The sequence below is a fragment of the Puma concolor genome, chromosome E2 (assembly GCF_028749965.1).
Source record: "Puma concolor isolate L17-30 chromosome E2, mPumCon1.1.hap2, whole genome shotgun sequence".
NCBI lineage: Eukaryota > Metazoa > Chordata > Mammalia > Carnivora > Felidae > Puma > Puma concolor.
Window position 1 is genome coordinate 49127370 of NC_141681.1, and position 18785 is coordinate 49146154.

Consider the following 18785-nt stretch of genomic DNA (forward strand, 5'->3'; position numbering starts at 1 on the left):
TAACTATGGTGATGTCTCTGGAGTGTGGAATCACTCCGACCACGAAAATACTCTGCCATTTCTTTTCAAAATTGTCAAACTGCTTCTCAAATTGACAAAACTGGAATACAAACGGGAGAGATGAAAGTATTGTACCAATGTTAACTTCACTCAAGTTGATCACTATGGCAGCTGTATCAGAGAACATATCCGTTCCTAGGAAATACACACTGAAGGATCTAGGAGTAAAGGGCCATGTTGTGTGTAATTGATCACAAATGATCCAGAAAAAGTATAAGATAGAGAGATGATAGCTTTCCACCAGCTTTCCCCATCCCATCTCACCGCCTGGAAGGACTTGAGAAAGCCCTTGGGGTCCATTTGCAAAAAGTTCCCCTGGAAGGGCAGAGGCCACAGTCCCGGAGGGAGTTGACTCCAAGAAGCCAGATGACCCCAGAGCAGCAAGGGGCTGTGACTGCCATGGTCCCACCTATGTCTTCCTTCCATCCTGCTGTCCCTCTTAAAAGGTAGGCTGCTCTGGGGCGCCTGGGTGGCGCAGTCGGTTAAGCGTCCGACTTCAGCCAGGTCACGATCTCGCGGTCCGTGAGTTCGAGCCCCGCGTCGGGCTCTGGGCTGATGGCTCAGAGCCTGGAGCCTGTTTCCGATTCTGTGTCTCCCTCTCTCTCTGCCCCTCCCCCGTTCATGCTCTGTCTCTCTCTGTCCCAAAAATAAATAAACGTTGAAAAAAAAAAATTTAAAAAAAATAAAAAAAAGGTAGGCTGCTCTGTTGTGTGTCACCTTCTCTTTTCTGTGATCGTCGGGGCGGATGTGCCAAAAATCTACTTTAGCACAGCTCTTGGTAACTCCCCAGTGGCATCAGGGAACCCAAAGATGGCAGGTGCTGCAGAGGCCAGGAAGTTTAGCCTCTCTATTGGATCCTCAAACTGGCTTCCCATTGGCCCCTGGCTGGCCGGACGTATCTTAGCAGGCAATGCCCTTGAACCTGGGGTACCTTCTTGAGGGAAGGGCGGTGGTGCCAGCTGGCAGAGCCTGGTGTAGGATGGTCTGCTGCAAGGGTGGCTCTTGGCTGATTTTCTTAGAGGGTGGCATTGCATCATGAGGGATTGGAAATCGCTAGAAGACCGGACTGAGGCATCCTGAGATCGCTGGAAAGAAGGATTTGCTACAGGCCTCAGAAGAGAATGAGAAATGAAGAAAAAGATAAGGTCTGATGGGGGAAGCCTAGCTCCATGTTGGGCGGGTTTGAGGCTGCCTGATTTAACCATTCATTCATTCATTCATTCATTCATTCATTCCTTAGCAAATATTTGCCTTCTTGGGCCTGGTTTTGAGGTGAAGAAGTTCTCATCTTCTAGAAAGATCCCTAGTGACCTGACAATAAGTGGGTTCACGTAAGATGGCATGGATCACCATCTTCCCAGGGGATGTCAGGATTTGGATGTTTGTTTCAGTCTCAGGGGATTTGAAGGGGAATACCAGGGAATCCAAGGCACCAGGGGAGAAGCTGCAGCTAAGAGGCCCTTGCATAGAGGGACGGAAGTAGGGAAATTCAGTAAGAATGGGGATGGCAGTGTACAAGCAATGGTCTACAATGTGGATGAACCCCAAAATATTATGCCAAGTGAAAGAAGCTGGACACAAAAGAGCACGTATTGTATGATTCCATTTGCATGAAACACATGGAATAGGCAAACACATAAAGACCAAAAGCAGATTGGTGGTTGTCAGGAGCTGAGGGGAAGGGGGAATGGGGAGTGACTGCTAGTGGGTACGGAGTTTTCTTCTTGGGTGATGAAAATGTTTGGAACTAGATAGTGGCGGTGGTTACACAACATTGTGAATGAGCCAATGCCACCAAATCACGCACTTTAAAACACTTAGTTCTGGAGTGCCTGGGTGGCTCACTTGGTTAAGCGCCTGACTTTCACTCAGGCCATGCATGACCTCGCGGTCTGAGAGTTCCAGCCCCTTTCAGGCTCTGTCTCCCCCTCTCTCTGCTCCTCCCCCACTTGCATTCTCTCTCTCTCTCTCTCTAAGTAAATTTTTAAAAAGTGAAAACACTTAGTTTTATGTTATATGAATTTCACAGTAATTTTAAAATATATTGGAAGGGGGGTATGACTAGGTGAAGAATTTGAGGTGGAGAGCCAGGGAGAGAGAGTGTGAATCTTGCTCCCCCACCGCGAGCCATATGATAGGACTTCAGACAACTGATGCCATTGTCTAGCCTTTGTTTACTCATGTGTAAAATGGGCATGATCATTGTATCCGCCCCATGGGACTACTGGAAGGAGGATTCCAGGGAGGTCACGTATGCACAGATCATGGAGCGCAAACAGTTGCTAAATGGAGACTGTGGTTGTTCTGAGGAAGGGAGAAGCCCCTGGGGGAAGCCATGGCCTGGGAGGCACAAATGCAAAGAGCATCTGAGTCAAGTCTCCCGTCTTAGCCCCCAGCTTCTATATATACACCACACTGGGAACTCTGTTAACAAAGGAAAGGAAAACACTTCCATGAGTCTATGCAAGAGCTGCAGAGTGATGGTCTGAGATGAGGCTGCAGAAAGGACTCTCCCACATAGGCAGCAACCGAGGAGGGGGGAGACACTGGCTTGTGGTGGGTCTCTCAGCAGCAGGAAGACCCAGGGCCAGTCAAGGAACTGGCTTCTGCAGAGGTGGGAATACTTCCTGATCCTGGGATCCTTTGAGGCCCTTCTCTCAGTCCCCTCTGCGGGACTGAAAGCTGATCTGGTATACTGGGGGCACTCTTCCTATGCCACTCTCCTGGGGTGTGAGGTCGATGTCCTCGGGGGCCACAGGGCTGGCCACAGAGAAGTTCTGGAGGATGGTGGTGAAGAAGAGGAATAATTCCATGCGGGCGATGCCTTCACCAAGACAAATGCGCTTCCCTGTGAACACAGAAGGTCACCAATGTGGGCACAGAGCCGATGCACATCCCTTGCCTGGTCACATCCCAAAGCCCAGACTTCTGTGTCCATCAACAACAGATTTGTATGGGACTGGCCTTCAACCTGCAATCCAGGGTGGTGTTTTAGGGGGGTCCCGAGCCCTCTGAAACCAGGGGCTAACGTTTGGGTGGAGGTGCCTTGCACATTTTTCCAGCAGAGTTTGTAGCTTCTGTGAGATTTCCAGAGGCTTCAGTGGCCACTTGGAGAATAAACACTCACTTCAGGTTAGGTGTGTGTGTGTGTGTGTGTGTGTGTGTGTGTCTGCCTCCACATGTGCAGGTGTGTGCACATTTCTGACAACATTTTTAATGTCCTTCATCTCTAATATGAGGAGGATGGTACTTATTTCAAAGGACTATTATGAACTTAAAGAAATTAACATTTGTAAAAATTCTCAGACTAGGACTTGGCCTGTACTAAGGATACTATAGGTGTAGTTATTGTTTGTGTTTGTTTCTGGGTGTGTGTGGTAAGAAGTGTGTGTGGGGTGGGGGGGGGAGTGTGTGTCTGGTGGGGAGTGTGTGTGCCTGTGGTGGGGAATGTATGTGTGGTGGGCAGTTTGTGTGGGAGGGAGTGTAGGGGGTGTGGGGGGGAGTGTGGGGGTGTGTGTGTGGAGGAAGTGGGGGGAATGTGGAGGGCAGTTGTGTGGGGAACGTGTGGTGTGAGAGCTGGGCAGGGGTGTGGGGAGGGGTGGGGCAGAGAGTGTGTTGGCCCGGAGTGGGTAGGGGGGAATGGGAGGGGAATATGGGGGGGAGAGTGTGGGGGGAGTACGGGGGGGGGGGCAGTGTGAAGAGGAGTTGTGTGGGGAATGTGGAGGGCAATTGTGTGGGGAGTGTGGGGGTGTGGGGGTGTGGGGAGGGGTTGGGGTGGGGAGTGTGTGGGGGGGAGTGGGTAAGGAGGAAAGGGAGGGATGGGAGGAATGTGTGGGGGGGTGTGGGAGGAGTGTGTGGAGGGAATGTAGAGGGGAGTTGTCTGGGGAACATGTGGGGACACTATGGAGGGGAGTGTGGAGGGGAGTTGTGTGGGGAGTGTATGAGGGGGGCGAGTGTGAGGAGGATTGGGGGGCAGGGAGCACATGGAGGCAGTGTGTGCGGTTGGGAGCATGAGGGTGTATCTGGCACTGTGTGTGTTTTTCTGTATCCGGGTTGTCATTTTATCTCAGTCCGAGAGCCATGGCTTCAAAAGTTTGGGGGGGAAACCAAACTACACTTAAAATTGTGAATGGGGCGGGGCACCTGGGTGGCTCAGTTGGTTGAGTGTCTGACTCTTGATTTTGGCTCCCAGGTCTTGATCTCTGCGGGAATAGTACGGAGCCTGCTTTGGATTTTCTCTCTCCCTCTCTCTCGGCCCCTACCCTGCTCAGGAGCCCATGCTCACGTGCTATTAAAATGAATAAATAAATAAAAAGAATTGTGAACGGGTCTGCTTCCTTGGATTCCCAGAGGTGTGAGAGCCTCCAGTAGGTTATGAAGCATGGGCTTGAAGAGAAATAACACAAAGGGAGTAGGAACCCCAGGAAGAGGCACCGAAAGCCTCCTTTACCTCAGTGGCTCTTTCTTTTTTAATGTTTACTTAGTTTTGAGAGAGCGCTCTCAAATACACAGAGTGGGAGCAGGGGGTGGGGCGGAGAGAGAGGGAGACAGAATCTGAAGCAGGCTCTCGGCTCTGAGCACAGAGCCTGACACAGGGCTCGACCTCACCAAGGGTGGATCATGACCTGAGCTAAAGCCCCACATTTAACTGACTGAGCCACCCAGGCACCCCACCTCAATGGCTGTTGATCTGCAAGCTGGCCACCATGGCAAGGCCATTCAGATATTTCCTAGACCAGTCAAGGTGTCAGACATTACGCCTATGTGGACAGCTCTGGGGGAAATGTCTGTATCTTTTTGGCACATCAGAAGTTAGGTAACAGGGACTTAGAGATACTCAGAGCAGGGCTCTAGACTAGTTCTCCTGTGACTGGTTCTGTGACCCAGTTCTTTCCAGAACAGCCTGACTCCTACTGTCTCCCTCCCATCCTCTCTTCCAATCCCAATCCCTGGGACTGTCCACTGGGACACCCTTCACTATCCCGTTGGCTCTAACATCTTTTGGCTTGGTTTGTCGTTCTTTCCACTCATGGCTATCTTGCATCAGTCTTTTGCTCTGATTGACCTCCCATCAGACATTGCTCCTCTGTCTCCTTCCTCTTTTGCCCACTTTCTTCAATCTTAAGCTCCCTGTCTCTGTCCATTTGGATCTGATTCCATCTGAAACTCTCTCCCTCCCCCTCTCTCTCTGTCTCCTATTCCCTCTTGTTTCCCCTTCCTCACTGTATTGTCTCATTGTGCACTCAGTCTCTGTCACTTGTCCCCTGTCATTATCTCTCTCTGTGTCTTTGTCCTTCTCTCCATTTTTCTCACTCATTCTTTCTTTGTCTCTCTCTCTCCTTCCCTCTCTACATCTCTGCCTCTCTCTCTAACCTTAGAACAGGACTAGTGAATGGGATCATGGGCCCCACCCCACCATCCCACAAGTCGCCCAACTCTCACTTAAGATGAAATGAGGGAAGCCATAGCACTGGGCAGAGCCAGGGGATCTGGGTCACGGGGGTCACTGATGGAACTCAAGACTAGGGCCTTGGTTCGGGGGTCCTCCTTTCTCCCAAAGGATGAGGATTCTGCGCATTGGGGTTTTCTCAAGACGGGGCCACATAGCGGAGAACGGGGAAAGAGACAGGTCAGAGCATGTCAAGACCCACTCCTGGCTCCCAGTACCAGCAAGATAAACCCAAACTCCCCCCAGCTTCCAAGGCCCTCCAGCTGAGATCTTCACCCTTCTCCCCTTTTAGAATCCACACTCCAGACTCCCTGGGTTTGTCTCGTTTCTCAAATACTCCATGCTGTCTCCACCTTCAGGCTTTGACTTGCTGTTCCCTCTGCTTGGAACACTCTTCCTAGTGGCTGATTGATAGTCACCCCTGAGGTCTTAGCTTAGAAGCCAGTGCTTCGGGGAAAGCTTTTCCTCACCGAACCACCAAGAGTAGTCAGTATTTCCTCTTTGTGTTCCCAAAGTCCCTTTCAGAGCATTTATCACAGTTATGATTAATGATAATAATCATCATCCCATCCATGAGCACCGACTTGTGCCAAGCAGTTCTAAGCACATTGCAAGCATTAATTAAGTTTAATTAGGTACTATTTTGTGGTCAAATGATAAATGCCCATCTCCCCTGCTGGGCTGTAAATTTCCCCGGGCAGGGAATGTGTCTCTATGTGACTTGCCCAGTGCATCATCTTCAGCCCCCAATAAAGCACTACGCTCAGAGTAGTGCTCATCACCTATTTTATACCAACGTGTATCTCTATACCAAGGCGTAGAGAGGTTAAAATACTTTCCCAAGGTCCAGCTTACCAAGATGTGGCTTTGGGATGTGGTCTTCTTAAGCCCTGTCTAGGGCTGCAGGGAAGATGAAGTGGGTTAAAGGTAAAGCAACTGACATATAGTAGCTGCTCAATGAACCAAGATCTCTCCTGGACTGTCTCAAAGAGAGAGTGGCCTTTCACTCTGGTGTCTGGGAAAGAGAGTGGAGGCCTGGCTTACCCATGGAGAAGGGGATAAAAGCTTCAGTCTTCTTCAGTGCCCCACTGGCATCCAGAAAGTGGTCAGGGTTGAAGGCATCTGGTTTTTCAAAGTAATGTGGGTCATTGAGAGCAGAGTGCAGGAGGGGATATACTTCAGTGCCCTGAGGGAGAGTCACAAGGTCAACAGATACTGCCATTCCTTTCCTCAGCCCACCCTCAAAAACAAAACAAAACCAAACAAACAGACAAACAAAAAACCAAGAGGGCCCTAGTGATAAAACCAAAAACAGGTCAAGTGCAGAGATTAAGAGAACCCAGGATGCCCACACGGGCAAAATGTGGGAGCCCAGCTGGCCTCACCTTGGGCATGAAGTACCCTCTGAAGTGAGTGTCTTTGGTGACCATGTGGGGAATGCCAATGGGGAGGAGGTCACTGAATCTCTGAATCTCATGGATGACTGCGTCAGTGTATGGCATTTTGGCTCGATCATCAAGGGATGGAAAGCGGTGTGGGCCAATCACCTGGTCAATCTCCTTGTGGACTCTCTCTGCACAGAAGAGTGGGACCAGGGAAACTCATTTTAAAGAGACATTTCAGCAGGGACACTGCTTTGTGTGGGCTAATGAGCCAGGAAAAACCTGTAATAAAGGATTAGGTCATTGACACCCCTCAGAGCAACCAGCCTGGAGGAGGGGGAGGCGAGGCGGTGGGGGGGAAGCAAGAATTCTCACCCTTTGATATATATTGAATGTTATGAATCCTCTTCCCACAGGCACATGTAAACATACACACACTCACGTGCGTGTGCACAAGCACACACCACAATTTTGCACAGAATTTCACATAAGAACTCAAGGCTATAAACCTGTCAAAATTCTCCCTCTAAAAAGACTGGAGAGGAGCCTGGGTGGCTCAGTCAATTAAGCGGTTAAATGTCTGACCTCGGCTCAGGTCCTGATCTCAAGGTTCATGACTTTGAGCCCCACATCGGTCATTACAGAACCTGCTTTGGATTTTCTGTCCCCTCGGTCTCAGCTCCTCCCCCATTCACCCTCTCCCCTCTCTCCCTCTCTCAAAAATAAATAAACATTGAAATTTTTTTAAAAACAAAAAGAGTAGAAAATGACCTAATATTTATTGTGTGTGTATTATAGATGAGACACTGTGCTAGGTGTCAGGAATATAACCATGAAATAGATCAATACATTAACCCACAAACACCTGGATAAATGAGTACATAAGCCAGTCGACTTATGAATGGAAAGAGTGATGAATGGAAGAACATTAGTGAATGGATGTATGTATTTGTTTATCAATCGATATATGAATTATTGGGTCATTAATTAATAAATGGCCCACAGACAAATAAGTGAACCTGATTAACCAGTAAATCAATTGCATTAATGAATGGATGGCTAGATCTATAGAGCAATAAATAAATAAATAAACTAGTGAAATAACAGGTATCGAAAAGTGATGAAATAGGTATAAAAATAGATAAAATAAAATAGGTATAAAAAAGGAACAAATAGATGTAGGGATTGAATGACAGATAAATAATCAGTGATGAATTAATTGAACTAAATGCATAATAAATGGATGAAGGGTGGATTGAAAGACCGATGGAAGAATTAAGGAATGAAATCTAGTTCATAGGGCAGATGGATGCATGCATGGACAAACGAGCCAATGAATCAATGACAAGTACTTCATTCATTAATCCCTGTTTCAAAAGATCAACAATTGAATCAATTAATCCAAGTAAATAATGGAAGCCTAGGTCCTTGAATCAATCATAGGGGAAAGAATCTGAGTATACAGGTAATCAATACAGGTACCAAATAAAAGGATAGACAAATGGATGGATGGGTGGGCAGAGAGAGGAGTCTGCCTTTACATGATGGGAGAACACACCGACGGATTGTTCATCCATCCACCGGCGGGGCTGCCTTAGTCAGGGGCTCATTCAAAACCTGCAGTGCTCCTGGTATATATAGGAGGTGAACACTTCCTCCCTCATTCAGGAAGGATCCCAGCTGCACTTTTGCAGCTCCCAAAGGGGTGAGAAGCCCCCGCCCCCTGCCTCGATCGGTTGTCCCCGCCCACCCACCTGTGACGTGAGGGTACTTGAGCATGAGCTGGAAACCATAGCGGAGCGTGCTGCTGGTGGTCTCCGTGCCGGCGAAGAAGAGGGAGAGCACCGTGCAGATGAGGTTCCGATGGTGGAATTCGCTGTTGGGGTCGGACTTCTCCTGAATCCGAGCGGTAGGGGGCGTGTCAGGGGAGCGGGGGCTTTGCTGCACGCTCTTGCCTGGGGGCGCCCTCCCCTGCTGCTGGGTCTCACACCACCTGGCTCTCTCTCCCTCTCTCCTCCCAACTTTCCCCTTTTTTCCTCTTCCCCTCAGTTGGTTCCTGAGTCTCTCCTCCCTTTCCCAACCTCCCTCCCCTCTTCCCCACTCCCTTCCCCCTTTCCCCACCCTTCTTCTCTTCGCTGCCATCTTTTCCTCCCTCCCTGCCCCCTCCTGTTCCCCTCCCCCAACCCCCACTTTGTCCATGCGGATCAGGTAGGCATCGATGAAGTCCCGGGGGGTGCTGGGGTCCAGGGTTTCACGGTGCTTCTCCACAGCGTCCTCAATGAAGGCTATGATTTCCTGCACGTTTTTGTAGATTTGCTTGTGTGTACCTGGAAAGTACTTCAAGAAGTTGTAGAAAAGCTCGAACACCTGCAGCAGAGAAGGGGCTGTGAGGTCCTCCTGGGGCGGAGCCAGTGAGTCACAGGGAGGGGAGCCCTCCTGGGGCCTGGGTAGGGTAGAATCTCATCTTGCTCTGCCTCTCTGTTTCTGTCTCTGCCTCTCACTCACTGATTCTAAGTCTCCTTTGATCTGTTAATTCTCCCAGTTTTCTCCTTCTGTCTCTTCCCCCCTCATCCTCCCGTCCTGTTTTGGTTGCTGCCACACCTCTCTCCTTGGCGCCTCTCCTTACCCATGTGTGTCTCTTCTCACTTGTCTCTCTGCAGCTACTTTTTTCTTTTAAATCATCTCTACACCCAGTGTGGAGCTCGAACTCACGACCCTGAGATCAGGAGTCGCCTGGTCTACTGACTGAGTCAGCCAGGTGGTTGGCTCTCTGTGCTTCTATTGCCTACTTCGCCCAGTGGATCTGTTTGGCTCGGACCTCTCTGACTCTTTCCACCCCTCACATCTCCTTGGCTGCACCAAACATTGGTAACGTGATGCATACACAAGATGAGCCTACTGCCTGCTTAGGACTATTTATTTTGGAACATATTTCTACCATATTGTCTGAGAATTAATGTAATACCTAACTGTTGCAAATAATTGCAAAAAAAAAAAAAGGTGGAAACAGAGAGTGCAATGTAAAATTCTTTCTTAATTTTTAGAGATAACCATTGATATCTCTGTGGTGAATTTCACGCTAGACTTTTTTCTCTCTGTGGTTCTCTGTGGGAGGAGAAAAGTGAAATCACCTGCTGCACCTGTTGCAAATACTCACTCTGGGCGCCATCCTAGGTTTTTGGATCAGACTGTCTAGCAGGAGGTCATGGGAGTTTGTATTTGGGACAGTCCTATGCACAAAACTGACATGCACTCCTGGGTACGACCATAACGAGGCATGCTATTCTGCAGTTTAATTTTTTAAACTTAATGTAAAATTGGGGTATTTCCAGATTGGTTGAGAAAGAGAAACCACGCTATTTTGTTTTAAAAGAGGAGCATATTACTTTATAATCTGGGAGATATTTTTAAAAAGACCAAAAGTGGGCGGGGAAATGGGGAAAATGAAGAAAAATGGTCCCTTATTTACACGTATCCTTGAATTTCTTCAGTTGAGGAGATTTGCCAAAGACAGAGGTGAAGATTTGCAGGAATCAGGAACAGAAGAATAGAGAGCCTGACAGTCTGAGTCCTATTCTCTCCCTCTGTCTCCTCCACTCTGCCTCTCAGAATCTCTGATCTCTGCTCTTCGTCATCACTTTCGCCCTGTCCTTCTCTCTCCTCTTCCAAACCCTCATGTCTTGGTCTCTCTTGCTGACTCTCTGACTCTCCATCTCTGTCTCCTCATCCTAGGCTCCCCATCCCTGTCTCCCGTCCCTCCCGCCCTCTACTGCTCAGTGTCCCTGTCCCTCCCTGCTGTCTGTGCCCCCCTTCCAGCCCAAAGCTGCATTTCTGGGACACCAAAGCAGATCACCCCTTTCCCTGTGCCCTAGACATCCACCTCACACACCAGCCTCCCACACCAGCTCCCTGACCTGGCTGGAGAAGGAGCTGAGGAGCGTGAAGGTCTGGTAGAACAAGTCCAGCAACCGCAGGAACTTGGGATCTTTGTAGCTAAAGCGTGTTCCAAAGACAATGGAGCAGATGATGTTGGCAGTCATGGAGTGGAAAAGGAAGGTGGGGTCCTGGAAGGCTCCTAGGAGGAGGAGGCACAGGTCATGGGACACGGACTCAAAGGCCTTGGGAGCACTTGACCACTGCCCCATCTCCATGTGACTGCCCTCCCTCGCTCAGTGATGACAAAGAAGCAGGAACAGGAACCGCTAACATTCACCAGCCCAGATGATGGGCCAGCCAGGTCCTGTTCTCAGCACTTCATGTATTATTTTACTAAATTCCCACCACAACCCTGGGGGGAAAGTGCCGTTCTGTTATTGTCTGCAGGGTCGTCGGGCTATGGAGGCTGTGTGGTGGGTCCCTCTCAGGCCTCAGCTCTGACCCTGGGGGCAGGTAGTTAAGTCCCAGGGGCAGATGGGTGCAGGGCAGGTATTCAGTCAATCACATGTGCAAGTTTAAAAGCTCTGCTCTCCCTGTCCCTTGTCTGTCATCCCCTCCCTTCATCTCTTCTCTCCACCTCCAGGGCTCTATGGTCTCCAGGGAATCGTTCTGCACTTGACGGTGGATGTCTGTATACATCCTGACCTCCCTGGATGGGAGGGGAGCAGGGACTGTGCACCCACCCGGAAGTGTCATGGCATCAGCCTCTCTCTGCGGGTCTCACCTGTCCGTCTTCTCTTGCTCCCCTGCACACCCTTTCCTGAGCTTGTCTGTCAGTCTCATTTTCTCTACCTTGGTTTCTCTCTGCCTTGGTTTCTTTTTGCTTCTCCCGGTCTCTTCCAGTCTCTCTTTGTCTTCATTTCTCCATCTGTGTCTCTTTTCCCTTCCCTATCTCTCTCCATCTGAGTCGCTCTTTTTCCATCTGAGTCTGTCTTCATTGTCTGCTGCCCCTAGTCCTCTATTGCTCCCTATGTCTCTGCCTCTGCCTCTCCCTCCCAGCCTGTACATTTACCTCTCAAAATCTCTTACAAAAGGACCCTGTCATCTTTATGTCTCATAAACACCCTTATATGGAGAATCCAAAAGTAAGTAGAAGTGCTTTTCTCTTTTTTTTTTAAGTCTATTTATTTTGAGAGAGAAAGAGAGAGAATGAGTGGAGGAGAGGCAAAGAGAGAGGGGGAAAGAGAGAGAATCTGTGCTGTCAGTGCAGAGCTGGACGCAGGGCTCGAACTCACAAACCGTAAGATCATGACCTGAGCCGAAAGCAAGAGTCAGATGCTTCACCGGCTGAGCCACCCAGGCCCCCCTCAGAAGTGCTTCTTTGATAGCCCATCCCAGCTGCCTGAGGGCAGGATGCCCCAGCTGCCTGAGGGCAGGACGCCCCAGCTGCCCTCCTTGCTCACTGACAGCTTGTCAATAGTTCACCAAGAAGAATGAAAACCCACTTTGGCATTTTCAAAGTGTCTATCCTTTTCCCCTTTCTCTCTTTGCCTGCTTTTATGTAAGTCTTATTTTTGCCCTTGCAGATACAAGTCATCCATGGGTTGGTTTCCCTGAACCCAAGTAAATAGCGTGCTAATACATAACCAAGTTTATGTCCTTGAGTTACTCTCGACACTATACATCCCATATCTCTTCTGGCTCCCTGTGTTCCATTCCTACCCATCTCTGTCTGTCCCTCTGTTGGATGGTCTCTCAGGGTCGTTCTCTATCTCTGCCTCTCTTTCTCTGCCCACGGATACACCTCAGTCTTTCTGTTGCCACGCACCCTGCATACCCATTCTCCGGGGACTCACCCTGGGTTTTCCGCAGTTCCTCTACCACACACTGACACTCCTCCTGAATCCGCTCCTCTATACTCCGCTTCCCCATCCCGAAGTTCTTCATGGTGGCCAGAGAGAATCGCCGAAGGAGCTTCCAGCGTTCCCCGTTGGCAAAGATCACACCTGCGGGTGTAGGGAAGGCATGGATTGCCAAGAGGGTTGGAAGGGGACTTCGGGCTCCTCTGAGCCTCTTATCCCCCCTTCCCAGACTCACCCTCCCCAATTTCCATCTTCCATCATTCCCCTCCAGGTGCCTTTGAGGTCCTTACCATGTCCTTGGAAGATTCGTTCTACAGTAGAGACTCTCCCCCGGCCAGAGAAGGCCTCAGCTTGGTCCACCAGGGCCTCCCGTATGGCCTCTATCCCACACAGCATGACCACAGGCCTTGGACCCAGGTACACCGTGAAGACATCCCCGTATTTCTCTCGGAGCTGTGAAGCATATCCACGCCCAAGGTTACTATTAGCCAATGTGCACCCATGTGGCCATCCCAGTTGTTAAACCATAAAAACACTCATGTATAGATTGGCAATTAGCTACTGAGTACCCCAAGACCCTCCACCCCAGGGTGCCTTCCCCTTCCCAGGACCCGGCAACTAAAGGATTAACCCATGACCCAGACAGAGTCTGCATGGTTGGTGCCCTAAGCAGTACAGATGGTTAAATATCTTTTACTTCTGCCTATACCCTTGAGTCGAACCAGATCTCCCCAGCATTGAAACTGAAGGGTCATCCTTCCTGTGACCCAACGTCAACCTGCTTTCTTTCTCCTGACTATGTCCCCAGAGAACTACCCTAAACCGCTTGGTAGACATGAAGAGAAAAGGACAGCTTTGGGGATACTCGTGACATAACATCAGTACAGGGATTTGCAGAACTGCTCCATGGTATTTACTGAAGCTAAACACATGCATATTCAATGACTCATTAACTTCACTCCCAGATGCACGCCCAACCAAAATGTGTACGTAGGTTCACCAAAATACCAACAACCTGATTCGCTGAAGATTTTTAAAAAACTTTCGTTTATGTATTTTTGAGAGAGAGACAGAGTGTGAAGAGGGGAGGAGCAGAGAGAGAAGGAGCCACAGAATCCGAAGCAGGCTTCAGGCTCTGAGCGGTCAGCACAGAGCCCGATGCAGGGCTTGAATTCAAAAACCACGAGATCATGACCTGAGGCGAAGTCGGAAGTCTAACAGACTGAGCCACCCACGCACCCATTGAAGTTTTTCAAATAAAATTCTCAGCAACACTGATAGAGAATAAATATATGGCGATATAGTCATGCCATGGAATAACTATGCAGCAATGAAAAAGAACCCACGCTACAGCCAAGACTTGAATGAAACTCACAGGCGTAGTGTTGAGCCAAATCAACCAGACACAAAAGTGTCCATATGTCCTAACTCTATTTCTATGAAGTCAAGATAGTGAGAGGGTGGTAACTGGAAGGGGACTGGAGGGTGGCTTCTGGGGACAGGGTGTCGTTAGTTACCTATATGTCAATTACATGAGTATGTCCGCTTGAGAGAATTCATTGAGCTGAACGTTTACGACTTGTGCACTTTTAGGGGTCATGTTAAGCCTCACTAAAAATTGACTTAAAATCATGGAAAGGTTAAGTTTACTGCAAAATCTCTCCGACTGATCTCTGCAGAGCCTCCTTATGGTCTCCCTACTGCCATTCTCATCCCCTTACGATCAGTTGGCCACCCACCTCACCCCAGTCTGAAGCCAGAGTATTCCCTATGAAAATGTAAATTAATTAATACCCCTAACTGGCTCCAAACCCTCCAATGCCCCCCACTGCGCTGAGGGTAAGATCTGAGGTCTCCACCTTGATCCACATCGCCCTGCATGAGGTGGCTGCATCACCCCTCTGCTTGTCCTCCCCCTCGCCCCTTCCCTCCTTCAGATCCAGCCTCCATGTTCTCCCCCAAACATGCCGAGCTTGCTCTCGCTTCAGTGTTCTTGCACTGACACCTGCCTCTCTACGGTGCTTTGCTCCTACATCTTGCAGGGTGTCTGCTCACAGACACAGCGAGACTGAGCCTCTCCCCCACTATTCAATCTAAAGTAGCTCCACCACTTTCTAAAATAGCACCTGGCTTTCTTTTAATCATAGCTCTTGTCTACCTAGTATTTCCTTATTTGCTTAACTTGTATGCCTTGTCCAAAGCCACATCATCAATGCCTAGAATATTCCCAGGACACAGAAGGTGCCCTGTAAATGACTGTTGAATGAATGGATCAAAAGAGCTGCCATTTAATGAGCACTTACTATATACACCAGGCTCTCTATGCAGTATGCCACCCAGTCCTCATTAATGTTATAAGACACACATTCTTACCACCATCTCATTTTAACAGAGGAAGAAACTGAGACTCAATGAGTAAGAGTTGACTCTGGAACACAAAATCCACATCTGTCTGACTCTAGAAAGATCTGGGAGCATACTAGGGAATGGAGGAGGAGCGGGGCCACCCTCTCCGACCTGTCCCATCGTGACACCCCTTAATCCATTCTCTCCCTTCCTGTCTCCAAAGATGCAATAATAATGGAGGATCATGGACCCCTAAAGAATCCTGGAAGTTCCATGGAAGAACTTGAGGGGGTCTGGAACTCTCAAAATTTTATGTAAAAATCTTTGTGGACATTTGGAGGGGAGAGAGCCCACAGCTTAACCAAATTCTCAAAGGATTTGTGATCCCCAAATCATTAGGTAGCTTTGGCCCAGGAGGACATTGGAGATGAGGACACCTCTGTGCCAGACCCCAGCTTTCCCTCCATGAAGTCCCAGCTGTGTGACTGAGGACAAGTGTCTTCCCCAGGCTGAGCCTCACGGTCCATAAGGATAGCACCTCACCTCGCCCGCAGGCGTGTGGTAAGCCAGACCTAATGAATTCCCACGGCGATACAGATAAATCCTAGCCATGTAAATCTGAGCAAAGAAATCAAGCCCAGGAGTTTACAGAAAAGTGTGGTGCCCTTGGGAGGCACTGAAGTAAAAAGTACTCGGGGCCTGTGCATACCCATCCCTCCACTTGTGGGAAAATTCTCTCTCTTAAAAGCAAAGGAATGACAAACGCAAGATTCAGGAGTGTGGTGGCCTTGGGGTATGTAAGCTGGCAGTTATGTCGGTGACCCAGTTCTTCTGTTGCCACGAGGGTGCACCGGTGTAGATTACATTATTCATAAATAAATCGATAACCACAAGAAAATCATGCGTAGAAAGCAGTGATACAGAGCCTGGTAAACACTCCAGGGTCAGCCATTTCCGCACATTTGTGACCGTTATTGGTAAGAACCTTGTGCCTCCTCCCGTCTTCCTTCTCCTCCTGGCATCCACCTGGGCCAATCTCCGCTCTCTTTTCTTGCCAGAGGAGAAACTTACAGTTGGTGACTCTGCCCCTTCTCTCTCTTCCAGGGCCGGGCAGGCGCCCAGAGACTCCACAGGCGGTGGCAGAAGAGTATGAAATTCTATACCCACGGCTTGCGCCCAGACGCCTCCGCGTGCCCACCCACCCACCCACCCACTCCGGGGCCAGTGCCCACACACTTGAACTGAGCAGGGACGCCTCTGACCATCTGACCACCAGCTACCATGCTTCACCTCCATGCACCTTCCTCGCCACCTTCGTACACCCCACCCGGAGCCTGAAAGGATGCCTTCAGTCCTTCTGGGGAGTGATCCCCAGGTCCAGGGGCAGTGAGTCACCCTCAGACCCCATGCATCGGCATCTCACCCTCAGGAAGGATTTGAGTAAGCCTCTTCTGTCCATCTGCAGAATATTCCCCAAGAAGGCCAGAGGACGGGGGCCTGGCGGGAGGCGGCCATGGGCCTTCGGGTGGCCCCTGGCCAGCAGAAGCAGGAGTCCCGTGAGGACAGCGAGGAGGAGAACGACGCTGAGCTCCATGGCCCGGACCAACTGTCTTTGTCCCAACTTCAGCCTTGATTGAGCTGGGCCTTTTATTCTGAGCTGGCTGCCCCACCCAGTTATGTAACTGCATTCACTCCCCGCCTCCCCTCTCATCAGGTCCAAGAGTGTGAACTTAAAAGGGTGGTGTGTTTTTCAAGTATGGGAAGTCCCATTCTTCTGGCTCACACAACCCTGTACATGTTGGCAGAGACCAGGCGGTAGCGATTCCAAAGCCCACGAGAGTGCATGTGCCCGGTGCTCACATGCTGTGTTTGTTTTGCGGCTATGGGTGAGCATGCGCGTTCGGCTTGAAGTGCTCGCGCTTGCGTACGTCCCACGCCTCCTTGCGTCTGTGCCTGTGCTGGTATGACTTTATATGCAGGGCGCTGTTGTACTCACGTCAACGTGCTGGTGTGTTTCTGTGTATGCATCTGCATGAGGTTGCGTATATGTTTTTGCCTGTGTCAGGGCTTACATGTGTGTGCATCTGGGCGCAAGTCCCCCCCCCCCCCACCCCACCCCATGCGTGAGTCTGGGTGTGCCTGCGTGTTTGTGCGTCTCCCAGTCCCTGTCTCTGTGGGACCTTTAGGTGGCTGGTGTCTACCTCCAACCCCCTATTCCACCCCCTTCCCCTGGTGACAGCCACTGATGAGAGGATGGGAGGACAGGAGGAAAGAGAGGCACAGAAATGGGGAGACTCAGAGAGAAAGAGAGACAGAGACGGAGGCCTGGCGGGTGTGGCGTTCAGTTCCCTCCCCATCCCCGGCTCTCTGATTGCTCTGAGCAGTGCCTGGCACTTCTGTCCCCACCTCTGGCTCTTCCTTCACATTGCAGGACATTTCTCTGACCCTCTCAGACAGTCTTGTGTGACTATCTCTCTATCCTTTACTATCTCTGTCTTGGTGTTTCTGTTTCTGCCTTTAGATTCTGAGCTCCAGGAATGCAGGAACTGGGTGCAATTTGATTGATGTCCCTTGCGCTCATGTGTGTCTCCATCATCAGGCCCGGCCTCCAGCAGGCTCAGTCCAGATCTGTCCAGGACGTGAATGAATGTGCCACATGCACCCGTCGTGCCCTGGGCCTGGGTTTCCACCTCACTCTGTCTCTCTCCCTCAAAAGGGAGTGGGGGAATATGAGGCAACATCATCTCTCTTACAACGTTGGCCAACCCTTTGCAGGTCGCAGGACTATGACCCCAGAGGTTGAATCATACCCTCCCGATCCAGGCAAAAAGGACTGATAGTCCCGATATCTTGAATTCAGGGGTGGAGCCTTAACTTCACTGATCTGGGAGAGGTGCCACCATGGACTTTCCTGACCCAGGTCCTGGCCCCTGCTGTGCTGTGTATCTGGCACTGAGCCATGGCCCCATTCGAGCCCCGGGTATCACTGAAGGAGAGCCATAAAGTGCTTTACACAGAGTAACTCACTCAGTCCTCACCCTTTAAGGTAGGTACGGTTGTCATCCCCACTTTATAAATGGGGAGAGTGAGGCAGAGAGAGGTGGACAGTTTTACCAAGAGACACAACGGCAGGTAGAGCTGCATCATTCAATAGTTGCCACATGCAACTATTAAGCGCTCGAAACATGGCTAGCAGAAAATGTGAAACTTAATTTTAGTTAGAAATTGATACTCACTTCAGTGGTTAGAAAACTTACAAGTACATTTGGAGCAACTTGGGTATGTGAACCTAGTTTTTCAGTTACAAATTTCATGAACTCTAAACACAGATTAAGTATTTCTGAAGAAAAGTCAAGGTCCCATCAAGGCGTTGTGTAAGTGCGAAATACACACCAGATTACAAAAACAGATATGCTGAGAGTCAGAGGCAGGACAGGGAGAAGCCAAGAAATAGACAAGGAATATAGTGTAAGGATCGAGGCAGAGAAAGGGAAGGGACAAAAGAAACAGCAAGAGAACAGAAGAGCAAGAGAGAGGCAGAGATACAGAAACATGGGGACAGAGTCTGCAGGGGGCACAAGTGGGGCCGCCAGCTGTGGAAGAGTTGTGGGTTTTGTTTGTTTAGAAGAATATGTTTTAGGGGCGCCTGGGTGGCGCGGTCGGTTAAGCGTCCGACTTCAGCCAGGTCACGATCTCGCGGTCCGTGAGTTCGAGCCCCGCATCGGGCTCTGGGCTGATGGCTCGGAGCCTGGAGCCTGTTTCCGATTCTGTGTCTCCCTCTCTCTCTGCCCCTCCCCCGTTCATGCTCTG

The 18785-nt window shown here is 49.9% G+C and overlaps 1 protein-coding gene across 1 annotated transcript; it reads right to left on the bottom strand.

Annotated features, from left to right (window-relative positions):
- Positions 1-1645: 1645 nt before the first annotated feature.
- Positions 1646-16672, bottom strand: LOC112851322 (cytochrome P450 2B11-like). The gene is made up of 9 exons (XM_086689841.1): positions 16399-16672; positions 12920-13082; positions 12624-12773; positions 10806-10966; positions 9082-9258; positions 8646-8787; positions 6895-7082; positions 6554-6695; positions 1646-2908 (listed from the first exon to the last, which is right to left on the bottom strand). Exons 1-9 carry the CDS (start codon positions 16567-16569, stop codon positions 2718-2720), a joined length of 1485 nt encoding a protein of 494 aa, XP_086545967.1. The 5' UTR covers positions 16570-16672; the 3' UTR covers positions 1646-2717.
- Positions 16673-18785: the final 2113 nt, after the last annotated feature.